General features: G+C 43.3%; 1 protein-coding gene across 1 annotated transcript in view; it reads left to right on the forward strand.

Annotated features, from left to right (window-relative positions):
• The window catches only part of USP32 (ubiquitin specific peptidase 32), a 230,454-nt gene that overhangs the window by 76,870 nt on the left and 139,219 nt on the right, over nt 1–14,365 (forward strand). Inside the window, exon 3 of the mRNA XM_062215840.1 lies at nt 9,931–10,036. Coding sequence (XP_062071824.1) covers nt 9,931–10,036 — 106 coding nt within the window. The remainder of the gene's footprint in view (nt 1–9,930; nt 10,037–14,365) is intronic.

Raw genomic sequence — 14,365 nt, forward strand, 5'->3', positions numbered from 1 at the left:
TTAAAATTATAAACTCATCAACCAACAAGAGGCACTTGCTTACAACACAGTATTTTTGAAAGCACCTGTAGGATTTTACAAGTATTTAACCCTTTAGGCCTCTGGGGCTTTCTCATTAAGATAACTATCATGTCTAGTAACACAAGATCATTAGACTTTTTAACTCTCAAACATTTGTATTAATAGCATTTTCCATTATAAAAACTTAAAATTTGGTACCACATCACATCTTGACAGTACTTCTAATATAACCCAAATAGCCTGATTAGTTGGTATCTCTATAAGATGAGAGACATAGGTCCTTTGATTTTTTTCAGTTGGGCCCAAACTGGAAAAACCAAAGTCCAAGATTTACTGGAAATTTTAGAGTCCAGATTGTTTGAAACTTTGATTTTTTGAATGCCTGTCAAGAAGGCCAAGAAGGCTCAAAATCCAAAATATCTGGTTGAAATAAGATTCCTTAAAATCATGACATAACATAGACCAAATTTGATGTTGTTACAAGGTGATTATTCAGATCTTTGAAAATCAGCACATATTTAAATAACCCATAGCTCTTAATAAAAATTCAGCTGTTTTTGGACAATTAGAATTTAACAGACATCAAGAGAACATAATAGATTACTTTAACACATTGCTTTAACAGAGCATCAGAGTTTAATTCTATGTCAAAGAGAAATTGAGCTTCCTGTGATCTTTTGCTGTGAGGTTTCCTTCCTTTACCTTCTTTCATATTGATGACCGTGTTTCTGTGTGTAACACATCTTTAAGCATCTTTTGCAGGGCAGGATGAGTAGCAACAAATTCTTTCAATGTCTGTTTGCTATGAAAAGTCTTAATTTCACCTTCATTCACAAATGAGAGCTTTGCAGGATATAATATTCTGGGCTGGCAGTTTTTCTCTCTTAGTACCTGGGCTATGTCTCGCCATTCCCTTCTAGCTTGTAGGGTTTCTGCTGAGAAGTCTGCTGTGAGTCTAATTGGAGATCCTCTGAGAGTAATCTGGCGTTTCTCTCTTGCACCTTTTAGGATCTTTATGTTTCACTGTGGTGAGTTTGATTACAACATGTCGTGGTGAGGATCTCTTTTGGTCATGTTTATTGGGGGTTCTATAAGCTTCCTGTACTAAGATGCCTCTTTCCTTCTCCAAACCTGGGAAATTTTCTGCTAGTATCTCACTAAAAAGGCCTTCTAATCCTTTCTCCCTCTCCATGCCTTCAGGAACTCCTAGAACCCAAATGTTGGGTTTTTTAATAGTATCCTGTAGATTCCTGACAGTATTTTTTTAGATTTCTAATTTCCTCTTCTTTTCTTTGGTTTGCCTGTTTCCTTTCCTGTTCTCTGTCTTCTAAGTCTGATATTCTCTCTTCTGCCTCGCCCATTCTATTTTTAAGGCTCTCTAATGTGTTTGTCATTTGTTCTATTGAGTTCTTAATTTCATTATGATTTCTCATCACTATCACCATTTCTTGTTCCACTAGTTGTTTCATTTCATTTTGATTCCTCCTTAATATTTCATTTTCATGAGAGAGATTTTCTATCTTGTCCATTAAGGATTTCTGTAGTTCAAGAATTTGTTTTTGAGAACTTCTTAATGTTCTTATCAATTTTTTGAGATCCGCTTCTTGCATTTCTCTATCTCATCATCTTCATAATCTTGAATTGGGGTGTCTTTTTCATTTGGGGCATCATAGTGTCTTCCTTGTTCTTGTTACCTCGGTTTTTGCGTTTGTTGTTTGGCATATTGGAGATATTTGGTTTCTTCACTGTGGTGTTTTTTCTTGTTATACTATGGCTCTGTATTAAGTGGACTGTCTGCTTTCGGTGGAGCCTTAGAGGCTTGAGATGGGTGTGGCCTGAGAGCTCTGTTTGGTTCCTCAGGGTTGAGGGTGTGTCAAAGATGACACTCCCAGGTTAGGCATGGTAAATCTCTCTCTCTCTCTCTTTCTTTCTTTCTTTCTTTCTTTCTTTCTTTCTTTCTTTCTTTCTTTCTTTCTTTCTTTCTTTCTTTTTTATTCAAAAGGGAAGTAAATCCACACAGCTGAACGTAATTGGAGGAAGTTAGCAGGCAAATGATATACCCACAGGAGCCAGAGATCAGAAGCTCTTTCCCAAGGACCACACAGGAAATCTGTGCTGCCCTCAGTGTGGGCTCCAATTCTCCTGCAGTCTCCCAGTGGGTTGCCAAGTTAGATCCTAATCTCCTGTTATTTCACCCCTCCCCCCAGAGTCAGGTTTTTCTGCTAGGCTCAGGGCCGGTGAAGACCTGAGGTCGCCCTGCTTATGACGTATGTCCAAAATGGCGTCTGCTCTTTGTCTTGCTAGCCTTTGAGGGGTGAGCAGAGAGAGAGAAACTCATGTCTGTATCAGTCACTTTTTTTTTTTTTTCCCTCTCTCTCTCTTCTAGTTAGCCTGGTGAACTTTTCCCCACGGAGTTTCAAGCCTTGTTCCCTCTAGTCTCCTTTTTCCGCTTTCCCGCTGGTGTCTCAGGCTATTGAGGTTCGGCTCACCTTGTGTTCCAGCGCTGGTGTGTTGATTTTGCCGCTGGTGTCCCGAACTTGGGCTCCCACGCTCTCCACGCAGGTCCACTGTGAATCACTAGTTCCAGAGGAGTTTCCTTTGTTGTTTCTTCCCCTACTCTTCCTTGACCCTGCAGTATCTCCACTGTTATTAAACTGTGTCTTCCCGGACTATCTTTGTGCTCCCTTCCTATTCCGCCATCTTGCCGCTCTCAGCCTGTATTTTTAAAACTAGGAATGCAGGATGAGCCGGTGGTGCTTGGTGACTTTTGTGGTTATCCAGTGAAACTTGAAATATCAAAAGCCATTTGATTGGAACAAGCATTTGGATTAATAGTTAAGATGCTGGTTAGGGTGCTCACATCCCACAGTGGAGTGCCTAGCCTCAGCTAGTGACTGGCTTCTGATTCCAGCTTCCTGCCACTACAGGCCCTGGGAGGAAGTGGTGATGACTCAAATATTTGGCTTTCTGCCATCCACGTGGGAAACTCGGATTGGGTTTCCAACTTCCAGGCTTGACAGAAAGCTCCTTCTCCCTCCTCCTCCTTCCCTTTTCATTTCTGCTTCCTCATGTTATCAGAATATTCTTAATCTGGGTATCTATATTTCACTAATAACTAGCTTTATACATTTCTTATTTTGGTAAAATACATATAAAAGTTGCCTTTTTTTTTTTTTTTTTTTTTGACAGGCAGAGTGGACAGTGAGAGAGACAGAGAGAAAGGTCTTCCTTTGCCGTTGGTTCACCCTGCAATGGCCGCTGCGGCCAGCGCGCTGCGGCCGGCGCACCGTGCTGATCCGAAGGCAGGAGCCAGGTGCTTCTCCTGGTCTCCCATGGGGTGCAGGGCCCAAGCACTTGGGCCATCCTCCACTGCACTTCCGGGCCACAGCAGAGAGCTGGCCTGGAAGAGGTACCCGGGACAGAATCCGGTGCCCCAACCAGGACTAGAACCTGGTGTGCCGGCGCCGCTAGGCGGAGGATTAGACTATTGAGCCACGGCGCCAGCCAAAATTTGCCATTTTTAAGTGTATCATTTGTCAGCACTAGTTATTTTAACAGAATTACATAGCTATCACCATTTTCTTTTCCTAAAACTTTTGGATAACTCCAAACAGAAACTTTGAACCCCTTAAGCAGCAGTAATGGGAGCCTCAAATCTACTCTCAGTTCTTATGAATTGCCTTTTCTAGGGGCTGGCATTGTGGTGTAGTGGGAAAAGCCTGTGACGCTGGCATCCCATATAGGTGTCGGTTCAAGTTATGACTGCTCCACTTCTGATATTCCCAACTAATGTGCCTGGGACAGTGCAGGATGGTCCAAGTCACTGGGCCCCTGCACCCACATAGGGAGACATGGAAGAAGCTGCAGGCTCCTGGCTTTGGTCAGGCCCAGCCCTGGCCTTTGAGGTCATGTAGGGAGTGAATCAGCAGATGGAAGATATCTCTCTCTCTCTCTCTCTCTATGGCTTTTAAATAAATAAATAAATAAATAAACCACAACAAAAGAAGGATGAATTGCCTTTCTAAATGATGTAAGTGAAATCATGTGTATTTGCCCTTTTGTGTTTGCCTTATTTCTCTTAGGAGAATGCTTTCCAGGTTCATCTATGTTGTCTCATTTTTCTAATTTTATCCCCCCCCACCACCACCTCTCTTTAAAGCTTCTATTTATTTCTTTGAGAGAATTAACAGACAGAGGGAGAGATAGAAAGGTCTCCCATCCACTGGTTCATTCCCCAAGTGGCCACAATGGCTGGCGCTGGGCCAATGCAAAGCCAGGAATCAGGAGCTTCTTCCAGGTCTCCCATGAGGGTGCAGGATCCAAGCTCCTGGGCCATCTTCCACTGCTTTCTCAGGCCATGGCAGAGAGCTGGATTGGAAATGGAGCATCCAGGACACAAACCAGTGCCTGTATGGGTTGCTGGTGCTGCAGGCAGAGGTTCAGCCCACTGCACCACAGCACCGGCCAACTTCATCCCTTTTTGTGCCTAAATAATATTCCATAATAATACCACATTGTAATAATAACTTTTTCAAAAGATTTATTTATTTATTTTTATTTTTTATTTTTAGACAGGCAGAGTTAGACAGTGAGAGAGAGAGACAGAGAGAAAGGTCCTCCTTTCTGTTGATTTACCCCCCAAATGGTTGCTACGGCCGGTGTGCTGCGCCAATCCAAAGCCAGGAGCCAGGTGCTTCCTCCTGGTCTCCCACGCAGGTGCAGGGCCCAAGGACTTGGGCCATCCTCCACTGCCCTAACTGGAACTAGAACCCGGGGTGCCAGCGCCGCAGGCAGAGGATCAGTCAAGTGACCCATGGCGCTGGCCTGTTTATTTTTTTGGAAAGCAGAGTATCAGAGAGAAAAGAAGAGACGGAGAGAAAAATCTCTCATCTGCTAGGTTCACTCTGCAAATGGCCACAACAGCCAGGAATGGGCCAGGATACAGCCTGGAGCTAGGAACTCCTCCTGGCTCTCTCACATGTATGATGGGCCCAAGAAGTTTGCTCATTATTTGCTGCCCTCCCGGACACATTAACAGGAAGTTGGATTGGAAGTGGAACAGCAAAGACCCCAACCTGCTTTCTGATATGAGATGCTAGCATTGGAAGCAATGACTTAACCTGCTATGCCACAACACTGGCCCCATAACTCCTGTTTTTAAAAATGGTCAATTTTTCATTCACATCCTTCCCCTTAATGTTACTCTTACAGTTTAGCAAATGAGCTTGAACAAGATCTAAGATATCGTGAAGTTTTTGATTTGGGGTTTTATTCTGTTTAAATTTGGGGTCATTGAAATAGTCGTGTAAATTTACCAGTTTGTATTTTCTGGTTTTGGACATAATAGTGAAGATAGAAGCCATTGATGATTTTTGTCACACATCACGATCTAAAGTTTTTGCTAGAGTCTCTGTTGGAAATCTGCTACCTTTCAGAGATGGAATTCAGCTGTTGAAATTGGAAAACTGGATCCTTCCCTTCTAGGGACGTGAACAAGTCCTTTTCTCCTGCTGCTCCTTAGCCATATTTAATGTGCCTACCAGTTAATCCCATGCTGTTCTCTAGCTGGAATTAGATTAGTAAACAGTGGGGAATATATTTAATTCTTTAATCACTACTGTGTAGCATAAAATTGTATTAGCTTAAACAAGCAAAAAGGTCATAGCTTTACTGACTAAAATTTCTAAGCTTCATCTTGTTCTCCTGTCCTTAAGTATGCTGAGTGTTTAAGAAAACTGTATTTAAATATATTTAATCTTGTTGCCTTTAACCTTCCCTCTCAGCTTTGTCATTTACAAAATTGATACACATAGTTTCTTTGTCATAGTCCAAATCATTGATAAAATGTTTATGGTTATGATTTAAGGCCAGTTGGGGGCTGGTGTTGTGGCATAGTGGTTTAAGTCCCCTGCCTGCAGCATAGGCATCCCGTACGTGCATCAGTTCAAGTCCTGGCTGCTCCACTTCCTATCCAGCTCCCTGCTAAATGCACCTGGGAAAGCCACAGAAGATGACTCAAGTGCTTCAGTCCCTGCACCCACAGTGGAGACCCAAATAAAACTTTGGGCTCCTGACTTTGGTCTGGCCTAACCCTGACTGTTGTGGTCATCTGGGGAGTGAACCAGCAGATAGAAGATCTCTGTCTTTTTCTACCTCTGGCTCTCTGTAACTCTGCCTTAAAAAAAAAAAAAAAAAAAAAAAAAAAGGTCAATTGACATTCTTTTAGAGCCTTCTTTCCAAAGAAGAGAGAGAACTTTTAATCAATATTCTTTATGTTTATGATTCTTCAACCAGGTTTGCATGGTACTAGGTATAATTATTTAATTCAGAATTTATTATATTACCTAAAATGTAGTATTCTGAGACCTTGTCTAATCATATTTGCCTAAAGAAAATTGGCATGCACTTATCTTCATTCTTATATGTTATTTCAGTTACTTTATCATTTTAAATTTCTGGATCATGGTCTCTGTGAAACAAAGAACCTTCAGGTTTTTTGGTAAAATTTATTTTTTATTTATTTGAAAGGCAAAGTTAGAGTGAGCGAGCACACTTCCATTTGCTTGTTCATTCCCCAAAAGGCCACAGCTGTGGGGGCTGGGCCGCTCCAGCATGGGACAGCGGCCCAAACACTTGGTCAGTCTTCTGCTGCTTTCCCACATCCTAGCATTGAGCTGGATCAGAAGTGGGGCAGCAGGAGTCACAGGCAGTGGCATAACCTGCTACACCACACCGTGGGCCCAGAATCTTCAGTTTTGTCTAATGTCTAGGCTACCCTTTGGTTAGGCATATGAGGGGGTTGGTTTACTTATGTGATTTGTTAGAAGGAAAAGATTTAATCTGATAATACATTTAATACATTCACCTTTTCTTTCTTTTTTTTTTTTTTTAAGATTCATTTATTTTACTTAAAAGTCACAGTTACATGGAGGGAGGCAGGGAGAGGTCATCCATCCACTGGTTCACTCTCCGGCCGGAGCTGCTCCACTTCTGATCCAGCTCTCTGCTGTGGCCTGGGAAGGCAGTAGAAGATGGCCCAAGTCCTTGGGCCCCTGCACCTGTGTGGGAGACCCGGAAGAAGCTCCTGGCTCCTGGCTTTGGATTGGCACAATACCAGCCATTGCAGCCAACTGGGGAGTGAACCAGTGGATGGAAGACCTCTCTCTGCCTCTCCTCTCTCTCTGTGTAACTCTCACTTCCAAGTAAATTAATAAATCTTTTTTAAAAAATCATTGGTTGACCATTGAAGTTTTATTTCCTGAGTTTTTTTAAAAAGGTTCATTTATTTGAAATGTAGAATTACAGAGAAGAAGAATTAGATAGCGAGTGAGAGAGCAGATGACAGATCTTCCATCTGGTAGTTCACTTCCCAAAAGGCTACAATAGGGGTGGGTGCTGTGTCGTAGCAGGTTAAGCCTTCCAAAAGGCCACAATGGCTGTTGAGGCTGGGCAAAGCTGACTCCAGGAGCCTGGATTTCCATCTGGGTCTCCCCTGGAGGGTGTAGGGGCTTAAGCACTTGAGCCATCTTCTAGTGCTTTCCTATGCACATTAACAGGGAGGTTAATTGGAAGTGGAGCAGCCAGGACTGAAACAGGTGCCCATATGTGGTAGGATGTTATAGGCAGCAGCTTAACCCGCTGCATCACAGCGCAAGCCCTTGAATTATTCTTTAATCATACATTTTTTTTTAAAAAAAAGATTTATTTATTTGTTTGAGAGGTAAAGTTAGAGAGAGAGAGAGAGAGAGTTCTTCCATCTGCTGATTCACTCCCCATATGGCTGCAAGGGCCAGAGCTGTGCCCATCTAAAGCCAGGAGACAGAACCTTCTTTCGTGTCTCCCACGTGGTGGATGCAGGGGCCCAAGCACCTGAGCCATCTTCCATTGCTTTCTCAGGCCATCAGCAGGGAGCTAGATCGGAAGTGGAGCAGCTGGGACTCGGATTGGCACCCATACCAGATGCCAGCACTGCAGGCCAGCTGGGGCATTAACCCACTATGCCACAGTGCCGGCAAAGATTCTGCATTATAAATGCTAGCAACTCAGTTGTCTAGTGATTGAATGAATGTGTAGTGATTAGTGTGGCTTTAACTCATTTCTGAGAGTATGAAAGAAGTATCTTTTGTGGTCTTTTTGTGTTTCTGAAGATTTGGTTAGATAGTATCTTTTTTTTTTTTTTTTTTTTATTAAGATTTACTTATTTACTTGAAAAGGCAGAGTTACAGAGAGGCAGAAGCAGAGAGAGAGAGAGAGGGAGGTCTTCCATCTGCCAATTCACTCCCCAGATGGCAGAAATGGCCAGAGCTGTGCCGATCCTGTGCCAGGAGCCAGGAACTTCTTCTGAGTCTCCCATGCAGCTGCAGGGGCCCAAGGACTTGAGCCATCTTCTGCTTTCCGAGGCCATAGCAGAGAGCTGGATTGGAAGTGGAGCAGCTGGAACTTGAACCGGCACCCATATGGGATGCTGGCACTGGAGGCAGGCGGCGGTTTTACTCACTAAGCCACAGCACCGGGCCCCTAGATGGTATCTTTCTTTGCAATCAAGATATAATATATTTAACTGAGGTTGACTGTAATTATACTAAGTCCTTATCACATTGTTGCAGTTATTGAAGGAAGACCTTTATCCTATTGGACCTTGATTAGACTCCAAAGAAGTATATTCATGGTGCGAGCATTGTGTCTCAGAGGATTAAACTAGTTAAGCCACAGCTTGGGTTGCCTGCATTACATTTGTTTGAGTTCTAGCTACTTTGCATTCATCAGGCTTCCTGCTAACTCACCTGGGGGCACTAATTGATAGCCTGAGTGCCTGGGTTTCTGCCACTCACATGGAAGACCTGAATGGAGTTCCTGGCTTCTGGCTTTAGCCTTGCCTAAACCCGACTGTTGTGGGTATTTGAGGAATGAATTAGCAGATGGAGGATCTCTCTTTCTCTCTTTCACTGTCATGCTTCCTTTCAAATAAATAAAAGAAATCTTTTTTTTTTTTTTAAGATTGATTTATTGGGGTCAGCGCTATGGCACAGCGGGTTAAAGCCCTGGCCTGAAGCGCCGGCATCCCGTATAGGCGCCGGTTCTAGTTCCGGCTGCTCCTCTTCCAATCCAGCTCTCTGCTGTGGCCTGGGAAAGCAGTAGGAGATGGCCCAAGTGCTTGGGCCCCTGCACCCACGTGGGAGACCTGGAAGAAGCTCCTGGCTTTGGATTGGCTCAGCTCCAGCTGTTGTGGCCATCCTGGGGGTTAACCAGTAGATAGAAGACCTCTCTCTGTGACTCTATCTTTCAAATAAATTAAAATAAATAAATAAAAGTAGACAACCCAAGGGTCTGATCTTTAAAAAAAAAAAAAAGATTTATTTATTTATTTGAAAGGCAGAGTTACAGAGAGGCTGAGGCAGAGAGAGAGGTTTTCCATCTGCTGGTTCACTCCCTAGATGGCCACAATGGCCGGAGCTGCGCCTATCTGAAGCCAGGAGCTGGGAGCTTCCTCTGGGTCTCCCATGCGTGTGCAGAGGCCCAAGCAGTTGGGCCATCCTCTTCTGCTTTCCCAGGCCATGGTAGAGAGCTGGATCCGAAGTGGAGCACCTGGGACTCGAACCGGTGCTCATAAAGGATGCTGGCTCTGCAGGCAGCAGCTTTACCCACTACACCACAGTGCTGGCCCCAAGAAATTTTTTTAAAAACAGAATATTTATTCACTTATGTGAGCCTGTAATCTATGTATTTTAGAGTCGATGACAGTGTATTATTGGCTAAATGCTGTAACAAGGTACAAAAGAGAACAATTTCACTAAAATTTACCGGATCCTTGTCTAAAAATGAAGACAAGATTTGTTAAAGGTTATACCTACCTTAAAGTCCTCAACAGCTGAAACATCTCCTAAAATTGCCTTTACCGTTTTCTTACAGGTGATTTACTGTTCTTTTGGTGGAACATCCAAAGGGCTGCACTTCAATAACTTAATAGTTGGACTTGTCCTCCTTACAAGAGGCAGAGATGAAGAGAAAGCAAAATGTAAGTACTTTTATTTATCTCAAATGGCAGTACCACATCTCTGTGCAGAATAACTGATCTCAAAATTCTGACAACAAGCAAAGGATTGGAGCTGACATCTCTCCCAGGAAGATGCTCAGAAAGCCAGTAAGCATTCTAAAGAACGCTCAGCATAGTAATGAGACATGTAAATTAAAACTGCAGTAAGAAAGTACATCGAACTCAACTAGGGTGACTAAAATAAAAGTGTTGGTGAGGATATAGAAAAATTGTGAGCTTCATATACTGCTAGTGGGAGTGTAAAATAGTGCTGCCACTTTAGAAAGCTCAAATTTGACAGTTCCTCACTGTTAAAAATCCAGTTATCCAATGACCTAGCAATTCTGCTCCCCAGTATGTACCCAAGAGAATTTAATACATATATTTACAGTGAGCTACCATGAGAAGATGGCTGACTGTGGTACAGGAAGTGGGCTCTCAGCAGAATCCAGGTTCTCTGGCTCCTTGATTTTGGAATTCTCACCATCCAGAACTGTGAGAAATAAATGCCTGTTGTCTATAACTTGTTTGGCTTAGTCTGAATGGACTAACTTCTGCCTTTGGATAGTTTCTTCTAAATCTCTGAATCTTCTCTTGCTTCTAAATCTAGACTGTTCTTCAATCTTTTCCAAATGTTGTGAATCTCTCTATCTCTCCCTCTCTCTTTCTCTGTCACTCTGCCTTTCAAATAAATAACTGAGTAAATCTTAAAAAATAGCATTTTTATTGGTATAATTGATAAGCAGTAAAATGTACCTATATAAAAGGCATTTTGATATGTCTTGACTTATGTACACATCCAGTAAACTATTTCTGTAATCAAGATAATAAACTATCTGTAAACCCAACTTTGAGTACTAGAATCTAATTGTGGTTCTGTTTTTCCAAATTAATATATCTCCAGGAACACACAAATAAACTGGTTCCAAGCAGTAATAATTAAAAATGAGAATTTTTTTGGATCATGAACACGTATATCTTTAGTTTCTTCATTAAGAAAGAAAAAAAAAATCTGTTTACTTATTTTAGAGGCAGAGGCAGAACTTCATCTACTTATTCACTTCTCAGATGCATGCAAAGGCCAGTGTTGGACCAGGGGCCAGGAATACAATACAGGTCTCCCACATGCATGGCAGAAACCCAATTAAGCCATCACTGATGCCTCCCAGGGTTTACATTAGTAGGAAATTGGAATCAGGAGCAACAAGTAAAAATGAAACCCAAGTGCTCTGATGTGGGATACAGCCCACCCTCTCCCTTTTAAGATTGATTTATTTTATTTGAAAGGAAGAGTTAGAGAGGGGTGAGACAGAGACAGAGAGGAGACATCTTCCATCTGTTGGTTCACTCCCCATATGGCTTTAACAACCAGGTCTGGGCTAGACCAAAGCCAGGCTCTAGGAACTTCATCCTGGTCTCCCACGTGAATGGCAGGGGCCATATGAATGCACTTGGGCCATCTGCTGCTGCTTTCCCAGGTGCACTAACAGGGAGCTGGATCAGAAGTGGAGCAGCCAGGATTGTAACCAGCACTCATGTGAGATGCTGGCATCTCGGGCTGAGGCATGACCCACTGTGCTAGGGCACCAGCCCCAGGATGCAGACATCTCAGTGACTACACTGAACCATCCACCCCTCTTCATTTTATGAATGTTTTAGTTTCCTAGGGCTGCATGTGTCAGAGTATCATTAACTGGGTAGGTTAAAACAAGAAATATTAAATTATCTCAGAGATCTGATGGCCAGAAGTCCAAAATCAGAGCATCAGTTGGCCCAGGCACCCTCTGAAACCCATCAGGAGAATCCTTTCTCCTTCCCCACTCCTGGTGATGGCAGTCAATTCTTGCCATTCCTTGGCTTGCATCTGCAACATTGCAACCTCTGCCTCTCTGATCACTTGGCTTTCTTCTCTCTGAGTCTGTCTGCTCCTCTTCTTGTAAGTACATCAGTCAGATCGAGTTCCACTCTAATGATCTCACCTTAACCCAATTGCATCTGACAAAAACCCCGTTTCCAGATATGCTCAGATTCACAGATATAGTCATCCGTCTGTGTCCAAGGGTTCCATATCCATGGATTCAGTCAACCACAGACCAAGTATATTAAAAAAAAAAATTATCTCTATGGAACATGGGCAGACTGTTTTTGTCATTATTCCCTAACTAATACAGAATGGTAACTATTTATATAGCATTTAAATTGTATTAGGTATTACAAGTAGACTACAGATATTTAAGTATTCAGGATAATGTGCATAAGTTATTTACAAATAGGAACATACTTTACAAGTTCATGGAAAATGGAATTTAAAAATAAATTTATTTTGGTGTGTAAAATTTGAATTCCGTGCATATGAGAGTCTTTAAAAAGTTCATGCAAATAATAATGCATGACATTCTAAGTTTTTTGAACAAAAGAGACTTAGTTTTAAAATTTTATTTTTTGGGGCTGGCGTTTTGGCACAGCGGGTTAAAGCCCTGGCCTGAAGCGCCAGTATCCCATATGGACACCAGTTCTAGACCTGGCTGCTCCACTTCCGATCCAGCTCTCTGCTGTGGCCTGGAAAGCAGTGGAGGATGGCCCAAGTCCTTGGATCCCTGCACCTGCGTGGGAGACCTGGAAGAAGCTCCTGGCTCCTGGCTTCGGATTGGCACAGCTCCTGCCGTTGCGGCCATCTGGGGGATGAACCAGCGGATGGAAGACCTCTCTCTCTCTCTCTCTCTCTCTCTGCGCCTCTTCTCTGTGTAACTCGGACTTTCGAATAAATGAATAAATCTTTAAAAAATTTTTATTTTTTGTTTCAAAGGCAGATTCAGAGGCAGACAGGCAGGAATCCTCAATCCCTTTACTCACCAAATACCTACAATGGTTGAGACTGGGCTGAAGCCAGGAGCCCAGAACTCAATCTGGGTCTCCTGTGTGAGTGTCAGGAACTCAGTTACAAGAGCCATCACCTGCTGTCTCCCAGGGTGTGCATTAACAGGAAGCTGGAATCTGAGGCAGTACCCAGGCACCTCCAATATGGATGTGGGAGTTCCAAGTGGTGACTTTAAGTACTGCACCAAATGCCTACGCCTCAATTTTGAAGTGCCTTCATTCTATGTCATTTTATATGAATATAACGCACTTGAGATCTGTGGATTTTAGTATCTAGGAGAGATGAGATGGGGATCCTGGAACCAATTCCTCATGGATTTTAAGCAATAACCTCCCTAAAGGTTTAGGATTTGAACATACCTTCTGTGGAGATTAATTCAATTCATAATAACAATACTTCTATTCCAGTCATACATATAATATGTACTTCCATCCAGCTTTATTGGTTAACAATATATCGTGTTTGTCTCACATCTTTTTTAAAATTTATTTATTTGAAAGGCAGAGTTACAGAGAGACAGGAAGAAGGAGAGAGAGCTTTCATCTGCTGGTTCACTCCCTAAATCGCCACATTGGCTGGAGCTGGGTTGGTCCGAAGCCAGGAGCCAGGAGCTTCTTCTGGGTCTCCCATGTCAATGCAGGGACCCAAGCACTTGGACCATCCTCTTCTGCTTTCCCAGGCACATTAGCAGGGAGCTGGATTGGAAGTGGAGCAGCCAGGACTTGAACTAGCACCTCAGGTGGCAGCTTTACCTGCTACACCACAATGCCAACACCCCATATCTTTATTTCTAAAAAACAAAATATTACAGCTGAGGGGAGGCTCTCCTTCTATCCATTCATGATCCCATTCTTTCTCTTCCATTCACAGAGGTTAACCCTCATGAATTTGGTTATCTTTCATTCCTGGTACATACATTTGTCTTTTTTTTTTTTTTTTTGACAGAGACAGAGAGAAAGGTCTTCCTTCCATTGGTTCACTCCCCAAATGGCTGCTACGGCTGGCATGCCGCGCTGATCCAAAGCCAGGAGCCAGGGGGTTCCTCCTGGTCTCCCATGAGGGTGCAGGGCCCAAGCACTTGGGCCATCCTCTACTGCCTTCCCGGGCCACAGCAGAGAGCTGGACTGGAAGAGAAGCAGCCAGGACTAGAACTGGTGCCCCAACCGGGACTAGAACCTGGAGTACCGGCACCGCAGGTGGAGGATTAGCCTAGTGAGCTGTGGCGCCGGCCTGGTACATACATTTGTAATAGGTTTTTATATCCTTAAAAATACCTTCAACCAGGCCAGTGCCGTGGCTCACTTGGTCAATCCTCCACCTGCGGTGCTGGCATCCCGTGTGGGCACCAGGTTCTAGTCCCAGTTGCTTCTCTTCCAGTCCAGCTCTCTGCTGTGGCCCAGGAGGGCAGTGGAGGATGGCCCAAGTGCTTGGGC

Source organism: Lepus europaeus, chromosome 18 (genome assembly GCF_033115175.1).
Source record: "Lepus europaeus isolate LE1 chromosome 18, mLepTim1.pri, whole genome shotgun sequence".
In the NCBI taxonomy this organism is placed as follows: Eukaryota; Metazoa; Chordata; class Mammalia; order Lagomorpha; family Leporidae; genus Lepus; species Lepus europaeus.